The sequence below is a fragment of the Zingiber officinale genome, chromosome 1A (genome assembly GCF_018446385.1).
Source record: "Zingiber officinale cultivar Zhangliang chromosome 1A, Zo_v1.1, whole genome shotgun sequence".
NCBI classification, from domain to species: domain Eukaryota; kingdom Viridiplantae; phylum Streptophyta; class Magnoliopsida; order Zingiberales; family Zingiberaceae; genus Zingiber; species Zingiber officinale.
This window is the reverse complement of record NC_055987.1, coordinates 184,675,766-184,694,711: the sequence shown is the minus strand read 5'-3', so window position 1 is coordinate 184,694,711 and position 18,946 is coordinate 184,675,766. Positions and strand designations below refer to the sequence as shown.

The window sequence follows — 18,946 nt, the reverse complement described above, 5'->3', positions numbered from 1 at the left end:
TAATTAATTCCATGTTAGGCAGTTCTGGGTTACCCAACTTCATGTGGGGGAAAGCTCTATACACTGCATGTCATGTGTTAAATAGAATCCCCATGAGGTCTAGGGATAAAAGCCCGTATAAGCTTTGGAAAGGCCGGAGGACAAGTTTGAAATACCTTAAAGTGTGGGGGTGCCTTGCAAAGGTACTAGTACCTGAACACAGAAGGAAAAAACTTGGTCCAAAGACCGTAGATGGTATCTTCTTGGGTTATGCTCAAAATAGTATTGCATATAGATTTCTGATTATTAAATCAGAAATTTCTGGAATATATGCAAATACTATTGTCGAACTTCGCGATGCTACATTTTTTGAGGATATATTTCCTATGAAGACAAGAACACCTCAGTCTATATCTAGTATTCCTACTAGAGATAAGCCTGCTTCCGAAGAGGCCCCATTATCCGTAGAAGGTATACCTTCCTCAAGTCACTCTAGACTAGATGAATCTAGTGAATGTACAGAACTGAGAAGAAGCAAGAGGCAACGTGTGTCTACGGATTTAGGCCAGGACTTTATCACCTATAATATAGAAGGTGACCTTGTGACATATAGAGATGCTATGGCTTCTCCTGAAGCTAAGCACTGGAAAGAGGCCATTAAAATGAAATGGACTCTATTATCTCTAATGCCACTTGGGAGTTGGTAGATTTACCTCCTGGGTGTAACACTATAGGATATAAATGGTGTTTAAAAGAAAACTAAAACCTGATGGGTCAGTAGATAAATTCAAACTCCGCCTAGTTGCTAAGGGATTTAAACAGAAAGAAGGGATTGACTATTTTGACACTTATTCTCCTGTTACTAGAATTACTACAATCCGAGTGTTGATAGCATTGGCATCCATATATCATCTTGAGGTTCATCAAATGGATGTCAAAACGACATTCCTTAATGGAGATCTTGAAGAAGAGATATATATGGATCAGCCTGAGGGACATGTAGTTTCTGGAAATGAGAATAAAGTCTGTAGGTTAGTTAAATCTCTTTATGGTTTGAAGCAAGCCCCAAAGCAGTGGCACAAAAAATTTGATAGTGTTATGATATCGTTTGGCTTTGAAATGAATGACTCTGATAAATGTATGTATGCTAAAAAGAAAGGTGATAGTTGTATTATCTTATGTTTATATGTAGATGATATTCTACTTTTTGGTTCTAACCTTTCTATTATTAATGAGACTAAGACCCTCTTAAGTGGTAAGTTTGATATAAAGGATATGGGTTGTGCTGACATGATTTTAGGGCTGAAGTTAACTCAATCAACTGATGGAATAGCAATTTCTCAGTCACTCTATATTCAGAGAGTATTAGAGAAATATGGCTATAGCCAAGTTAAATCTGTAGTCACACCGTATGATCCTTCAAAAACTCTCCACAAGAAAAAGAGTGGTGTGACAGTATCTCAATTAAGATACTCACAAATAATAGGTAGTCTAATGTATTTAGCAAATTATTCTAGACCTGATATTTCTTTTGCTATATCGAAATTGAGCAGGTTTACCAGCTGTCCGGACAGAACACATTGGGATGCATTAGACAGAGTACTCAGATACCTAAAAGACATTATATCCTTGGGCTTGTGGTATGAGAGATTCCCTGTAGTCCTGGAGGGATATAGTGATGCTAGTTGGATAGCGGACACTGCTGAGTGTAAAGGCGTTACTGGTTATGTCTTTACACTTGGAGGCGGTGCAGTTGCTTGGAGGTCTGTTAAACAGACGATTATAACCCGTTCTACATCTGAGGCAGAATTGTGTGCTTTGGATGCCACAGTAACTGAAGCTGATTGGCTGAAGGGTCTTCTTTCTGAAATTCTCTTGATGATGAAGTCAATACCTTCTATTTCAGTACACTATGATAATCAAACAACAATAGCTCAGATTAGAAGCTACAAGTATAACCAGAAACAGAAGAGACATGTACGAATACGATTAAAGTCTATTCGTGAGTTAGTGTCTCTTGGAGTGATGTCATTGGACTTTGTAAGTTCAAAGGACAATATTGTTGATCCACTCACTAAAGGGCTTGATTCTGAGAAAATCAAGAGATCCAGTAAGGGAATGAGACTGAGGTCTGTCCTGGATTCATCTATAGCAGCAACCCAACTTATCTGATTGGAGATCCCAAGAAGTAGGTTCAATGTGGTATAAACAAGCTATAAAGATAAATCGTAATCATCAAATTGATTGAGATGTAATGTCATAGTCTCTTCCCTGGATAGATGTTTGACTGCTAGTAAGGATGAGCTTAGGAGCTCTTAATGAGTACAAGGTCTTAATGACAAGATGCTTGCAGTACATCCTTGGAGAACTCACCTATGTAAGTGTAACTGTGGGGTCGCAGTGTGGGGGGTCTAGGCAACTCTCCTTAGCACTTATGAAACAAGATTCGGTGGCATGGTCGTAATGCACCAACCCAGAAGGATTCAACCATCGCCAGTGATGAGTTGTTACCAATTGATCTTCACATATAAAAGGTTTAAGATCAAGACTCAGTTTTCTTCAAACCTATGTGAATAAGATTGGTGTACTTAGGTGAAAATTCAAACCGGAAGGTATTTTCACTAAAAGCTCATTGCAACCAAGCCTCAGAACTTATCTTTGTTTTCGACTAAAATAATTTGAATCAGTGGGGGATTGTTGAGTTTTAATTCACATTATTCCTTATGCTTTTAGTCCCACATTGCTAAGCCAAGAAGGATGGAAGGCCTTATATATGGAGTCCTTCCATCCATGCTTAGCAATGTTAAGAGGACTTACACGCATGCGCGGGCTGAGCCCAAATCAGGTGGTTTCGGGGGGTTCGAGCCGGAAATCCATAAACCGGGCGCGACGCACGCGATCATCGCACGCAAGGGGGGTGCAAATCCCCAGCTCGTGGGCCTCGCGCTTGCGGGCGGCCAGGTCTGTTTTTGCCAATTTGGTGACTTGGTTTATTTTTGTTGGTCCGGTTTGGTTCTGTCCCTCGCACCTGGCGGTTCTGTCCGCGCGAGGAAGCGAAGCAGCGCGACGGCATCTGTTCGGTTCTGTCCACGTCCCGTGAGGATGCGAAGCAGCGCACCCGCGCATGAGATGAGGAAGCAGAAGCAAAGCGTGCGTCGCTTCCTCTGCACTGCTTCAAGTGTATAAATACACTTCCTCTGCTCCTTCTCAACTCACTCCAAAAAAAACAAAGCATTCCTCTGCTCTCTGCTTTCTCCTTCTTCTTTCCAAGTTCTGAGGCTTGGTTCTGCGATCTGAGGTTGAGTCCGAGTGCGGCGTTCGTCTTAGAGTGCACCTACGAACGGCGCGAGCGGTTGTCGGATCTTGGGAGGATTTTGCCGAAGAGCCTCTGCACCGTGGGCGGCAATAAATTCTCTAAAGACAGTCGGCGAGCCCGACGCTTCAACCGGAGATACACAAATTCTTAACCTTACTCTTATTACCGTTTATTGCATGCTTGTCATTTATTAGTGTCATTATAGATTACTGTGTTAGCGTAATCATATTACAACAATGAACACTTGAACAGACCTGGCTTGAACATTGGTATTCTTTGTCGCATCTTGTCAAATCACACCACTTAAAATGTTTGTCAAATTTCAGGTGATCACCTACAATGTCTGGCTCAAAGAAAATGAAAAACATGCAAACAGAAATTCCCTATTTATATGCTCATCGTTAAACATTCAGCACTTCCATATATTGAACTGCATATAAGGGAATCAATCTTCTGAGTAGGCATATAATAGTTATTATTCTTGATTCTGGATCACTTCATATATCCAAATATTTATTCCAGACATTAGTTTTGGTTTTAATAATTAATTAGCACCATTTTCACTTCCATGACATGAGGTCAACATCTAACCAGGCATTCCCAAATGGACCTTTCCAGGATGTGAAGTCAGAGATAAACTATGAAATCAGAGATATTAGAAAATGAGCTGTTGAACTAAAATCTTAGGATTCTAAAATAATGACAGGCATTTTCAGTAAGAATATTTAATAATTTCTTGAATAACAGTGGGCAAAGGCTCGCAGTATTACATGCACCGTGATGTTTGTTACTTGCTTTCAAAAGAATAGCCAAATCAAAGTTTTAACCTTAACCGTACCTTGTCCTTGCATAATTATGTGACCCATTGACGAGCCAATGGTTTAGCACACTAACATCATCCTACAAAGTGAGATAAAGGTTAAAACGTTATAAGTTATCCCTGGGTTAGTTATATAGTTTGTGATCAAAATTCCATTCCTGTTTTAATTGGTAATGGCTGCAACTTAAGATTTCAGCATTGTAGGATGACTTAATGTTTTTCTAGTCAAATTAACCATGTTTCTACACTGCAGATCAAAATTATATCTTTTGAGTGTAGGTGGACCAGCAATTCTGATCCTCCTGTTTGTGTTGGTAAAAACAATCCAACTAATAATCTGCGAAGGGAAACTATGGGATATTTCATATAGTAACATCTCTTAGAAATAACTAATTATAATGAGAGGAAAAAAACCTACTTTGAACTCCTCCACCTCCTCCTCCTCCTCCTTGATGGAGGAAATCCATGTTGAAACATCACTAGGGGGATGACTCTGTCATAGTGAAGAAGTCCATATTGAAGAGCGTCAAGGAGGAAGATGTTATGATGTGTGGCAATTCAGAGGAGGATTTGCTGAATGGAGGAACACCACTATCAAGGAATTTGGTTTCTTGCTCTCTAAGGACTCTTGCAAATTTTAAGTTGTTGATGTTGTGTACAAGCAAAAGGAGTACCAGATCTAAAAGAGAAAAAACAAAATTTGGAAAAATAAGATTTCAAGATGGTGAAAGGGAAAGGTTGAAGAGGAAAAAAACTAGGTTTTATGGAGGAAGGGGAGGCCATGGTGACATATTAAATTTGCACCCTCCTCTTGAGGGAATTGAAGAGGGATAAAAAAACCCATTATGATACGAAGTTCAGAAAATATTGTATTATCCATTAGAAATACAAAACATGTATTTATATTCCTTAAGACATAAATAGTTCTAAAACTTAGACATAAGACTAGGTATGTCTTAAACTAAGTTGCATATAATATTTTAAATATGCTAAAATTGTGCAGCATGGTATTAATTTATTTTCTTTGTCTGTGGTCATTTACTAATTTACAAGGAAAACTTCTTAAATGCTATTAATGCACATGAAATTTTACTAGTTTCCTTCCCATTGATGTTTTGAGAATTAGGTGAGTGGTTGACACCTTTTTTCTTATTGAATCGGCTGTTCAACCGGATGAATTGAGGATTTATACACCAATGCTTAAGTCTAGACAGGCAGTGGTGGTTGTTTTTTTTATTTTTGGTTGATCTGGTCGGGCAAGACCTGTTCCAATAGCATTGCTTAAGGGTTATAATCTTATAGAAACATTTCTTTCTAGGTTGGTGTCCGTTAATCAAGCAATCTAGTAACACCATCTATTCAAAGGAAATAAAGTAACATGAAACAAATTTCCTTTAATATTAGCAAAAGGAAAATATTGGTATAAAATCCAGATTTGTGTATGTGAAGGAATTAACCTGAAAATAGAGAAGTAGGTCAAGTGGGAAAGATACAATGGAGAGAGCCAATGCTACACCTTTAGCTATGCTAAAAGAAAACCTCACTAAACTGCAGAAAGTTTGAATGATATGGAATTCATACTTTGACAGACCACAATCAATTTTTTTTTTTTTTGAACAATTCTACTTCACAAAATCAAATCTTCAAAGTTCTCTTGAAGGTAAGAACAGAAACGAATATTTTGGAAATCAGAACATCAAAAAAATTTGGGAAATGTTCGAAATTTTCGCTCTTGCAGTCCAAGACGACGACGGCTGAATTACATGATTAAAACGAAATGAAGTGATTAGGCCAGCAGCAGGCATGGGCTTGAACCTTACCCTGCTTGAACCGGAGGAGTTCCGATAGCTGGAGCTCGGCGGAGGGTTGGTTGCCGAGGCGGAGACGACCTGCGAGGAGTAGCCGCGTCAGCCTCCTGACCAATGCATTCGAGGCATTTCATTCTCTCCTCATTTTTTCATCGTACTTTCTCTCTTATCATACTTTCTCTCTCCTCAATCTGTCTTACCATACTCTCTCTCTCCATATTTTTTTCATCACACTTTCTTTCTCTTCATTCTCTTCCATCACGCTCTCTCTTCTTATTTTCTCTCATCACACTTTCCCTCTCTTCATTTTTTCCCATGACATTTTCTCGCTCGTCGCACATTTTCTGTCATCGTATGTTTCACTCACATTCAACTTTATTTTCTATCTAATTTTTTCTCTTATTTTTTTCTAAGGGTAAAAAAAAAAAATTAAGTTAATTTAGATTTATTTGCATAATAGAAAATCAGGACGGTCTTTCGAATTCAGAAAACAAAAAAAAGGCTAAACTGATAATAGGAAGAAGGGGGTAATTTCAAATTTACCTGAATTACATAAATATCTGTATATTAAAATTATAAATATCAACAACCTCTATATTTAGTAATCGACTAAAGAGTTTGATTTAATAATATTAATAATTCATATTCGCTGATAATATTAGTTAGTTTTTTCCCAGTGTATAAACTTAAAACATAGTTACAAAATTGTTCATCCTTTTCATTTTTTCCTGTGAATATATATTTTTAATAATTATTAAACTAAAAGATAAAATATATCCAGTATATTATAATTTGAAACCAAGTATATTAATATTAAGTTTATTAAATTTTTATATTAGCTAGAAGAAGGATAAATAAAGATAAAAGATATTTTAATTTCACTAGAGAGAATATGCATTTAGATTTTAAAAGCAAATTAACTTTAAGAATAATTTATTTTTTGAATTACACATCATCATATTCATATCTATATTTAGCAAATTTTCCGTCGACAGGATGATATAATTACTAAATACAGTTAGAGAAGTAGTTTTTCCGGTAACTCTGAACACGATAAATAGACTCCACAGCCACTTCCCGCTCAAAATCCACCGCGCGCCGAGTTAATCATAAACCAAAATGGCTGCCGGAACTTCATCGTGGCTCGACAACATCGCACCCGAGATCACAAGCAAGCTCCATTCCGAGGGCGAAGCCGTCGCCCGATTCGCCACCGACTACGGCAGCATCATCAGTGCCGCGCCTCCGGCGGCCGTGCTCCGCCCCTCTTCGCCGGAGGACATCGCGGCGCTCATCCGTTGCGCGAACGGCGCTGACTCCCCGTTCTCCGTCGCTGCCGGCGGCAACGGGCACTCCACCCACGGGCAGGCCTTCGCGCCCGGCGGCGTGGCCATCGACATGGCGGGGCTCCGCGGCGGAGGGCCGCGGATCCTTGTGTCGGCGGAGGAGTCGTACGTCGACGCCGGCGGGGAGCAGCTCTGGATGGACGTGCTGGAAGAGACGCTGAGGCACGGAATGTCGATGCGGTCGTGGGTGGACTACTTATACTTGACGGTCGGCGGCACGCTGTCGTACGCCGGTGTCGGCGGCATGGTTTTCCAGCACGGGCCGATGGTCTCCAGCGTGCTCGAGTTAGACGTCATCACCGGAAAGGGTGAGATGATAACGTGCTCTCCGGAGTTGCACTCAGACTTATTCAACGGAGTCCTCGGCGGACTCGGCCAGTTGGGCGTCATCACCCGAGCTCGGATCAGTCTCCGCCCAACGCCGGCGAAGGTCCGATGGCTGAGGCTGTTCTACACCGACTTCGACAGCTTGACAAGGTAATTAATAGCAATTATCATTATTTTTATATAATTATCGTAATATATTATAATTCCATATATTACTTTGATCAAAAGGTCATCGAATCATGGAAATAATCTTTTATAAAAAGTAAAGTAAGACCATATACCATGGATCCTTTCTCAAAACTTCACATGTTAATTAGCGCTTGAATCAGACCAAACTAAATATTTGTCAAGTCTGACAATTGATCACTTGTTCCTTCGAACCTATGAAATGAAGTAAAACCTATGAAATGAAGTAAGACATCAATTTTTCAATACGATAAATTATGTTCATTGCATAATTAGCTCCTTTGAAAAGCATTGGCGCACGTGTAAACGAGGTGCTCTACCAACTGAGCTATAGCCCTTGTTATAGACATCTTAACATATAGATAATTTCTTATCAAGATAGATATTTCATAATCCTATATTACCATATTTAACAATTATTTTATCTCTGTGTTTCAACACAAGTGACCAAGAGTTCCTGATCTCGCTGAGAGACACAGTCGGGTTCGACTACGTGGAGGGGCAGGTCCTCCTGAACCACCAGCAAGTCGACGACCCCAACTTCTTCTCCATCGAAGAAGCCGAGAGAATCAACCAGCTCACTGCCGAGTTCAACGCAATGTACCTCTTGGAAGTAGCCGTGTTCTTCGACTCTACGTCCTTGGTGGATCAGGTACAATATCATATTCTAAAAGTACTAAGGAAGATCTAATTAACAACTCCATTCCATGTGTTGTGTATATAATCTGATGATCGATCACATGCAGAAAGTCGAGGGCTTGCTGCAACGGCTGAGCTTTGTCCCTGGCTTTGCCTTCAGTAAGGACGTGAGCCATCTTGAATTCCTGAACAGAGTCTACACCGAGGAGGAACATAGAAAAAGCTCCATGGCCGTCGACCCCAGCAAAATCCGCCATCCATGGCTCAATCTCTTCGTGCCCAAGTCTAGAATCCGAGACTTTCAGACTGGAGCCGAAGGGATCCTCCAAAACATTAACCCTACGGGCGTTGTATTACTCTACCCCATGAACAGGAATAGGTATACGTACAATGTCTACCTAGCTCCATAGTTAATTAATTAGTTAATTAGCTAGAGTATGCATGCTAATTAATTACTTGCAGGTGGAATGAGAACATGACTGTCGTAGTCCCTGATGAGGACGTCTTCTATAGTGTAGAGTTTCTTTGGACTTCCACGGAGCAGGACTGGAAGAACCTTGAGGCCGGTAACAATGAAATATTAGGGTTTTGCCATCGACAGGGCGTCCAAGCAAAGCAGTATTTAGCTCATTATAAATCGCGAACCGATTGGATGGAACACTTTGGAGAAGTTAAGTGGAAAAGGTTTATGCAGTTGAAGCAGACATATGACCCAAAGGCACTACTGTCACCAGAACAACATATATTTACTAATTAAGTAAATTGAACATCAAACTAAGCACGTAATTAATGCATGCAAAGCAGTCAGCAATTATATATATATACGCTGTGTACGTGTAATTAATTATGATACATATAAATAATTTTTCTTATTGCATGTGTATTAATCCTAACGTAAACAATCCAGTAGTTCACTCAATCAATTCCGGAAAAAGCAATCAAATTGGAACATTTTCTTAGCACTATTGATCGAATTATTATAAGTTATATTTTAAAATATATATAAAAACAGTAAAATAATATACATTATATATGTAATAAATTTTTAAAATATTTTACATTTAAAATTAAAATATAAAATTTCAAATAATTTTCAAGTTTAAGAGTAAATATTTTTTTTAAAAAAAATAACTTTAATATAGATAAAAATATGCTAATTTTTGAATCAAAATTGATCATATATGTCAAGACTAATAACACTACAATACTCGTTAGAGCTAATCTTAATGGCCTAGGATGAGATTTAATTTTAACTAATTAAAAGGTAGCATTCTTCTATCTCTCACGCATGGGCACTCATCTCCTCTCTATTTCTTGACCTCTTCAATAAAAATATCTTGGTGTATCTTTAAGATTTCGTACTTTATTTATTTTATTTGTGTGTGTTCTAATTGTCCAAGTAAAGTGAAAATATTGCATATTGTATTTTACTAGTCTACAAAATCAGTCATTAAAATTCAAAGATATAAATAATATTGCTGAGATATAACTATAAAAGATCAATAATAAGTCGGTTTTTTATGTATATATGCAAATGCAAGTCCCATAAGTCTATTCATACAAGATCCGGTCAGCAACAGGAAATCTTGACAAAATCTGATAGAATCTCTCAAGGATATCTAAACATATGACTGAGCAAATTTAGTACTCCTTCAAGTTGCAATCAGCTATCAAGTAAGGTGCTAGGTCAGGACAAAGTCCAACTAAAGTATTCTTATATGATGCATTATTGTCAATTATGAAAAACAAATGAAGATTCAAAAATCAAGTAAGGACTGTTTGCATCTTTTGTGATCATATTTCTCATTACGTGGTGGCTACGTACTAGATAAGATTTATTTTGAACAGTTGATGTTATTTCATTTTCTCGGTAGATCTCATGCGACAAGGTGTGGATTCTGAAGAGGATCTTTTTAATTGACAGGAGAAAAATTGACATTTGACAAAAGATAGAATTCTCTATAAATTTCTCGTTTTAATTTAATAAGCAAAGCGGGGATTCATTATTAATTGCATGCAAGATACACGTTGACTTAGATATTTAATATAATTAAAAGTCATATAAATTTTGGAAATGGAACAACAAATCTTAAGAACAATATTGTAGATCGAACCAAAGATTGCGCGTGATCTTTGAGAATGATGAATGCGTTTTTTTATTCAGCCATCATATCGTTATAATTCAATCGTTTTACTAAAGACAAGTTTATTTCTATTTAGAACGTCAGCAGGGGCAAAACATGACTTGTGTTTTTTATTTTATTTTTTCAAAGATATCTATATTTTTTATTTTAAATAAATTATCGGCTATAATCTTTATCAGATTACACGTTATATTAGTGCATCTTTTTTTGTTAGGGTTTAGTACGTGAAACTCGTATACATATAATTATATAATTGAATTATTATCAAAAAAAAAATTGGGTTCAATTTATGTTTTTTTTTTACTTCAAAATGGATTATTAGAAACATTCAATGGCATACGTACCCCGCAAGCTTCAAGCATTTAAGCCACGTTAGCCGTCCCATATAGACAAATATATATAAGTATGAATACTATTAAAAATAAAAAAAATAAAAAAGAATATTTTTTTTAGAAAAAATAAAAGTTAGTCGTGTTACATATATAGATAGATCTATTTAAAAACAAAAACAAAATGAGCTTGTCGCATATCATGCATGGACTTTGCTTGTTAATAGTTAGAAACCAACTAAGAGAGGACGAAGTCAATATTGAGGAAGTCTCCCATGGCGTGAAGCATCCTTATTAGTTTGTTGGAGACTTTAAAGTCTCTATCAACTGAGCAAATTCTCCTCTCTAATTTCGTGAAACAAACAAGAAAATAAATGATGAATTACATTTTCATTATTAATTAAAAATGAACCGGCCTATTAAATCGTTGAATAATGGTAATTAAGTTGAATTGAAATTTGAAAACAATGAATTAGAAAATTGCTCATTAGAACCCAAATGGCATATGACAAGCAACAGTTTGTGTTGAATTGTTGAACTCTATGCATGCTTCTAATTACATCATTCATTTGACTATTTTTGTGTCACTTTCTAAATAAAAATACGTATTGGGTTCAATCGCAAGAATAAAAGAGTACACAGCATGTAATCTTAGCTCATCATTAAGTACTTGTCTTCTCATAATTATTAGATTAATTAATATCGGATTCCAATTTCCAAGTTTCCGTTGTTTAAATTATTAGATAGAGAGGAAAGAAATATAATAGAGAATAATTTTTTGATCTATTATTTATATAAATTGTCTAAATAATAATAAAAATATTAAATATGACATACAATAATAAGTATATTAATAAATATAATAGATTTGAAGTTTTAATTTTGTTATTTGATTTATGTCGATCTTGATTGTGAAGTCTTTATTAATTATGATGTCAAATATAATAAATCTTAATTGAGTAAAATCAATTTGAGATTATTTTCTATTATTATCTTTATCCCCGACAAACTCAACGGGAATGACTAAACGTTGAATTTGAGTGCTAATTTGGTGAAGCGTTGTTTGGATAATGGCTTGGTAAATATACCAGCAATTTGATCTTCAGTAGATATGTAAAAAATTGAAAGTTGTCGAGTTGCCACACTCTCACGAACAAAATAAAAATCAATCTCTACATGCTCAGTATGAGCATGAAAAATAGGATTTGTCACAAGATAAGTTGCTCCAATATTATCACACTAGATTTTAGGAGTAGCAATTTGGGAAAAGTGTAATTACGAAAGAAGAGATTGCAGCTAAATAATTTCTGACGTCGCAATAACTATAGCTTTATATTCAACTTCAGTACTTGAGCGAGAGATTGTAGGTTGCTTCTTTGAAAGCTAAGAAATAAGATTTTGCCCAAGAAATATAACATATCCACTAATAAAACGTCTATTTTCAGGAGATCCAGCTCAACCTCCATCACTGTAAGCAATCAACTCTTATGAGGACTGACGATATAAAAGAAGACCATGTAGAATAGTGTCTTTGAGATATCGAAGAATTCTCTTAACACATTCCCAATGGTATTCAGTAGGAGTATGCATAAATTAACAGGCACAATTGACAACGAAAACAATATCAGGTCGTGTAATGGTGACATATTATAGTGCACCAACAATGTTTTGGTAGATATGGATCAACCGCTAAAGAGGAGGAGGATGAAGGTGTAGTGAAACCACCTTCAATGATTGATGTGGAGATAAAACGTGCACCATCCATTTTAGCTCGTTGTAAAAGTCTACTAATATATTTACTCTAAGAGAGAAAATAACCTTCAAAATGTGAGAGAAACTCTATGCCAAGGAAAAAACGAGCATTGCCAAGATCTCGAATATGAAACTCTTGACAAAGAAGATGGAGTAAAATAGTAATGTCATTTTGATCACTACCAGTTATTAATATATCATCCACATAAATCAGAACAAATATTGAAAATTCCTCATTACATTTATAGAATAAGGAAGAGTCAGTTTTTGAGCTAAAAATTCCCTGAGTATGAAACTAGGTAAATAGACGATGAAGTCATGTATAAGGTGCTTGTCGAAGACCATATATAGATTTCTAAAGTTGACACACATGTTGAAAGTTACGAGTGGATGAATCCAGGTGATTGCTCCATATAAACAGTTTCTACAATGTGTCAATAAAAGAAATTATTAGAAACATCTAATTGTCGTATCGACCAATCAGAGCTAACAACTATAGATAGTAGCAATCTGATAGTTGTAATTTTGACGACTGGACTAAAAGTATCATTGAAATAAATACCTGATTGTTGATTAAAGTCTTTAGCAATAAGGTGAGCTTTGTAACGTTTAATAGATCCACATGCATTATACTTAATTCAGTAAACTCATTTAAAGCTCACAATATTCATAGATGAAGTACGAGGAGCTAAGCTCCAGGTTGCATTACGAAGAAGAGCATCAAATTCTATAGTCATCGTAGCACGTCAATTTGAATCTTTAACTGCCTGTTTAAAGCTAGAAGGTTCAATAAAATTTGAAGAAGCAATAAGAGTACACGGAAGAGAATAATGAGTAGAAACTGGTTTATATCGCGCATAAATAACGCAGAGGAAGCATTCACCAAGGAGTATCATCATCAGAGCTACTCGGATATGAGTGGTCAGACGGACGGGAATCAGAAATAGAGGGTGGATCACCACTAGCCGTTGAATCTACAAGAATTTGTAGAGATGGAGCAGGATCTAATATATCATCTCTCCTTGTACTTTCAATATGTCCTGATGAATCAATCTGTGAGAATTCTAGTATATTACTCAATGATATTAGATAGGCGCCTTAATTATCTGAAGGAGGATTTGAGGCAGCAACTGTAAACGGAAAAAGAGATTTATCAAAAGTAACATGTCAAGAAATGTATATCTGTTAGATTAAAATATGGAGGCAACGGTACTCATAATGCAAATTACTATTACCAAGAAAAACACATTATTGAGAGCGAGGGTTTAACTTATGTTTAGAGTAGGGTCATAGCCAAGGATAACATGTGCAACCAAAGATATAAAAGAAAGAGTAATCTGGAAGATGATTATAAAGTCTTTCCAAGGGACACTTATATTTTGAAGTAGTGGAATGGGTAAATGATTGATAAAGTAGACTGCGGTTTGGACAGCGTCATCCCAAAATTTAAGTGGAACTAAGGCATAATTAAGAAGAGCTAAGGCAGTTTTAATCACATGACGATGTTTTCTCTCGGCGGATCCATTTTGTTCTGGAGTGTAGGGACAAGAGACTCGATGGAGGATGCCAGAGGAAGTAAGATGACGATGAAACGTTTGATACTCTCCACCCCAATAAGAATGAAAGAAGAGTATTTTACGATTAAAATAACACTCAACATGATTTTGAAAATGACAAAAAATATCGAAGAGATCAGATTTTCTTTTCATAGTAAAATTCCAAGTGAATTTTATAAAGTTATCAATAAAAATAGCATAGTAAAGAAGACCCTTATTAGAAAAATAGGAGCAGAACCTCATATATCAGAGTGAAAAATTTCCAAAGGAAAGTTAGATTTGCGAGTAGAGGATACAAAAGGTAGTTTATGAAATTTAACTTTCATACAAGCTTTATATAAATGAGATGATGACGATAGAAGTTGGTAAACCAAAATGATTAATAATATTCTGAACAATACGTAGAGATGGATGACCAAGACGTGCATACCAAGAGAATTTTTTCGTGTGTTCCCCAACAAAGGTTTTGAGAGAGGTGAGCTGAATATGATAAAAACTATTTTTAGTGTACCTTTAGAGTAGAATAGTTCTTATCGCGTGATCTTTCAAAAGACAATGATGAGGATAAAATTCAAAAAACATATTATTATCAAGAGCAAATTGACGTATGGAAAGTAAATTTTTAATGATAGAAGGAATATGAAGAGTTGCGCATGCAAAAAGTATGACTACATGAATGAAAGGATGTGTTTCCAATGTGTGTAATTTACAAACCTGAGTCATTGCCTATTTGTATCACATCTGGCCCATGATAAGGCAAAGCTTCTGTAAAAATATCATACTCCGACGTAATATGATGCGTCACTCCAGAATCTGGATGTCATCCTGAGGTTTCAAGAATCGATGATGTTACATTAGGAGGGATGGAGAGTGACACGCTCCAGAATGAGGTGATTGAGTACTAGATTGCCAACATGAGGGAGGGGTCGATTTGATGATATTAGTCCTGCTCGAAAATTTGAGTCATATCTTTTATAACAATTTTAAGTATAATTACTATAGTTGAAGTAAATCTGACAGTGACCTCGACCTCGACCTCTGAAACCTCCGATATGATTTTGATGACCATGTTGGGGAGGAGGCTGATTATGTTGATCAAGTTGTGGAACTTTGCTAATCATGTATACTGATAAAAGATAAAGAATTTGACATTCTTATAAATTGTATTTATAGAAGCCTTTCATGAGATGATAGCATACCATGAAGAGTTTTGAGTGATACTTGATCCATGCGAGTCATCACACTGGGAACAAAGCTATCATGTTGAGGACCCAAACCTACTGTTAGAATGTATACTAAAAGTCTAGCTTTTGGTATAAACATTTATCTAGAAATAAGAATCACATTGGTCAAATGTCTACATTTATGATAAATGCAGTTGTTCAATTAATTTATATTGTAGATAACATGGTGTGTGGTGTCACACATAGAGGATCATGTTATCAGTACCTTATAAATTATAAACAGTAACTCACGATCAAGATGGAAAGGAACAAACCATTGGAAAGTCGTAGTGTAATTAGGTATTAGTTTATCTTAACTATATAATTACACTAGTACACTTAGAGTGTATTGAGTAGGACCATTAGAGGTCGTTTCTTTTATACTGACTTTATAAAGGAACAAAGACCTCAGTTATTATGGAAGTGTGTGCTCTTAATCCCAATATAATAACAAGCACATATATTTGATATTTATTTCTTTAATTTATCAATGGGTGAGATTTAGTTCGATAAATCAATAAGCCCGATAAGTTGGGAAATGATTGTTAGGACCGAAAAGTAGCTAGAGGGGGGGTGAATAGCTCTTCGCGTGCTCGTTGCTCGGCGTTGCTTGTTTCTTCAAGGATGCGCAGCGGAAATACAAAGAAACAAATACAAACACGCTAACACTTGGATTTTACTTGGTATCCACCTCCAAGGGAGGTGACTAATCCAAGGATCCACACAACGCACGCACCCTCCACTAATGAAACTCTCCTTTATGGTAACTACCAAGGGCGGAGAAGCCCTACAAGACTCAATACAAGAAGAAGAAAGGGTAGTAAAGAAATACAAGCTTACAAGCTTACAATGAGTGCACAAACCCTAACCCTAGTTTCTTCTTCTTGCTTTGATCCGCCTCTTGACTTGGAAGAGCCTCCAAGAACCTTCAAGAACTGGCGATCTCGAGCTTGAGAAGAGTTGTGGAGGAGCTGGTGAAGATCTGAAACAAATCTATGAAGTTCTACCGAAGGAAATGAACGCCTGCGGCTTAAATCGACGCTAACGGTCGAATCCCGATCGATTGGAATGCTCCCAATCGATCGGGGAGGCTTTGGATCGATCCACGGATCGATCCAGAGCGCCTCTGTGCTCTGGAAAAACTTCTCGATCGATCCACGGATCGATCCAGCGATTATCGCGCGAAGCAGCAGCGTCCCAATCGATCCACTGATCGATTGGGACCTCTGGATCGATCCACGGATCGATCCAAAGGGGTTCTGTTTGCGGGGACTCATCGGATCGATCGGTGGATCAATCCAGATCTGCTGGATCGATCCACGGATCGATCCAAACCTGCTGGATCAATCCACGGATCAATCCAAACCTGCTGGATCAATCCACGGATCAATCCAGATCTTGGTTTTTGCCCAAAACCAAGCTCAAAGCCCCCTAAACCAACATCTAGTCAACCATGACTTGTTGGTACATAAGACCTAGTATTCGGTCACCCTTGACCAGCTAGGACTCTCTCACCAAGTGTATGGTCAATCCCTTTGACCCACTTGGACTTTTCTTTTCTTGCCAAGTATCCGGTCACTCCCTAAGACCTACTTGGACTTTTCTTTCTCGTGCCAAGTATCCGGTCAATCCCTTTGACCTACTTGAACTCTCACCAGATGTCTGGTCAACCTTGACCCATCTGGATTTCTCTTGCCTGGCTTCACTCACCAGAACTTTCCCAATTGCCTAGCTTCACTCACTAGGTCTTTCACCTGGCTTCACTCACCAGGATTTTTCTCCTGCCTAGCTTCACTCACTAGGACTTCCCAATTGCCTAGCTTCACTCACTAGGTCTTTCACCTGGCTTCACTCACCAGGATTTTCCTCCTGCCTAACATCCCAGTTAGGACTTCCCAGTCAAGTATCCGGTCATCCTTGACCTACTTGACTCTTCTTCAATCAACCTTGCATTGTCAAACATCGAAATCCAAACCAAGACTCAAGCTTGGTCAACTAGGTCAACCTTGACCTAAGGAATGTTGCACCAACAATCTCCCCCTTTTTGATGTTTGATAATACCAACACTATCACTTACAATACCACATGTAAGTTAGGCTAATCCCATAGCCTAAACCTTCTTCATGCCACTAGGTAATGAATACATAAGTTAAGCCCTTCATTCTCCCCCTAAGAGGGCAAACTCCCTCTAGGTGATAAAAGCCTAACTTACTCCCTTTCATTCTCCCCCTATTGGCACACATCAAACCATACCCCATTTTTGGGCACACATCAACAGATTCTCTTGTTGAAAACTCTCCCCCTGAAGAGTTGCTCATCGTCGTTCACAACTTCACTCGTTGTGATCAGCACGATAATGAAGGTCTCATACCCTTCATTAACCTTAACCCTACATTCTCCCCCAATGTAGGCAAATGTCCATCCTTGAGCATTATCCACTTGAAACCACTTGAACAATTTGGATATCCACTCCCCATTAAAGTGCAAACGCTCAACCTTGAGCATGTTCTTAACGGAAGGTTAACCACCTTCCAAGGTTCATGAAAAATAATTTTTATGTCTTTAAAGAGTCCCTCCCCATAAAGACATGGTGGTAACTTCTGTCATTGCACTAACAATGACTTGGAATCCCCAAAACTTTAGGAAACCCAATTTTAGAAGTTTTGATGTTCAAATATTCAAAATTTGAAACAAACCTCAACCTAAACTTCAACTTAGTCTTCCTTAATCAATCCATCCTTGTTTTCCACACGAAAACACCCTTTTTATGTATACAAATGTATTTTCAGGGGTTTGGAATGGTTACCTAGACTACAATAGGTTCAAAATGCTGAAAATAAGCTTTCCCAGCCAAAATCAGCATCTTCAATCGATTGGAGTTGGGTTCCAATCGATTGAACCCTGCTGAATCGATCCACTGATCGATTCAGTCTTCTTGGATCGATCGGCTGATCGATCCAGCGAGCTTCTGCTCGCGAGAAATGTCTTCTCAATCGATCGGCTGATCGATTGAGGCACTCCAATCGATCCACTGATCGATTGGAGGCCTGAAATTGCTGAAATTCAATTTCAGCCAATTTCAGAAACCCCTAGAAAATTCTACAAAATTTCAAAAATCGTAAAAATTTGTGTAGACATTATTAAGGGTATAATTTATCATGGAAAAATAGTTTTCTATGAAAATATATCATATTTTCAAAGATTGACACAAACTTGAGAACTTGCAAAAACTTTAGTGTTTTCTTCAAGTTTGTGTCTAACTATTCAATGGTGATTACTATAAAAAAATAGCCTTCACCAAAGTTTTCCAAAATTATTTTAAAAACATTTTCAAAACCAATATCCCACCATGTTCCTTGGGCTTAATGCACATGACTTGTACATTAGCTTTCCCAAAGATGGGAAAACACATAACTATGTATTTTGATGAACTTAAAACTCAAAGAAATGCACTAAATCAACATGCTGAGTTTTGTTCATCCTCCTAACATCTCACTTGTATCTATTGTGCATAAAACACA

The 18,946-nt window shown here is 37.2% G+C and overlaps 1 protein-coding gene across 1 annotated transcript; it reads left to right on the top strand.

Annotated features, from left to right (window-relative positions):
* The first annotated feature begins 7,042 nt into the window (after positions 1-7,042).
* Positions 7,043-9,178, top strand: LOC122007901 (cytokinin dehydrogenase 6-like). Its single transcript, XM_042563440.1, has 4 exons — positions 7,043-7,746; positions 8,227-8,434; positions 8,529-8,800; positions 8,884-9,178. Exons 1-4 carry the CDS (start codon positions 7,043-7,045, stop codon positions 9,176-9,178), a joined length of 1,479 nt encoding a protein of 492 aa, XP_042419374.1.
* Positions 9,179-18,946: the final 9,768 nt, after the last annotated feature.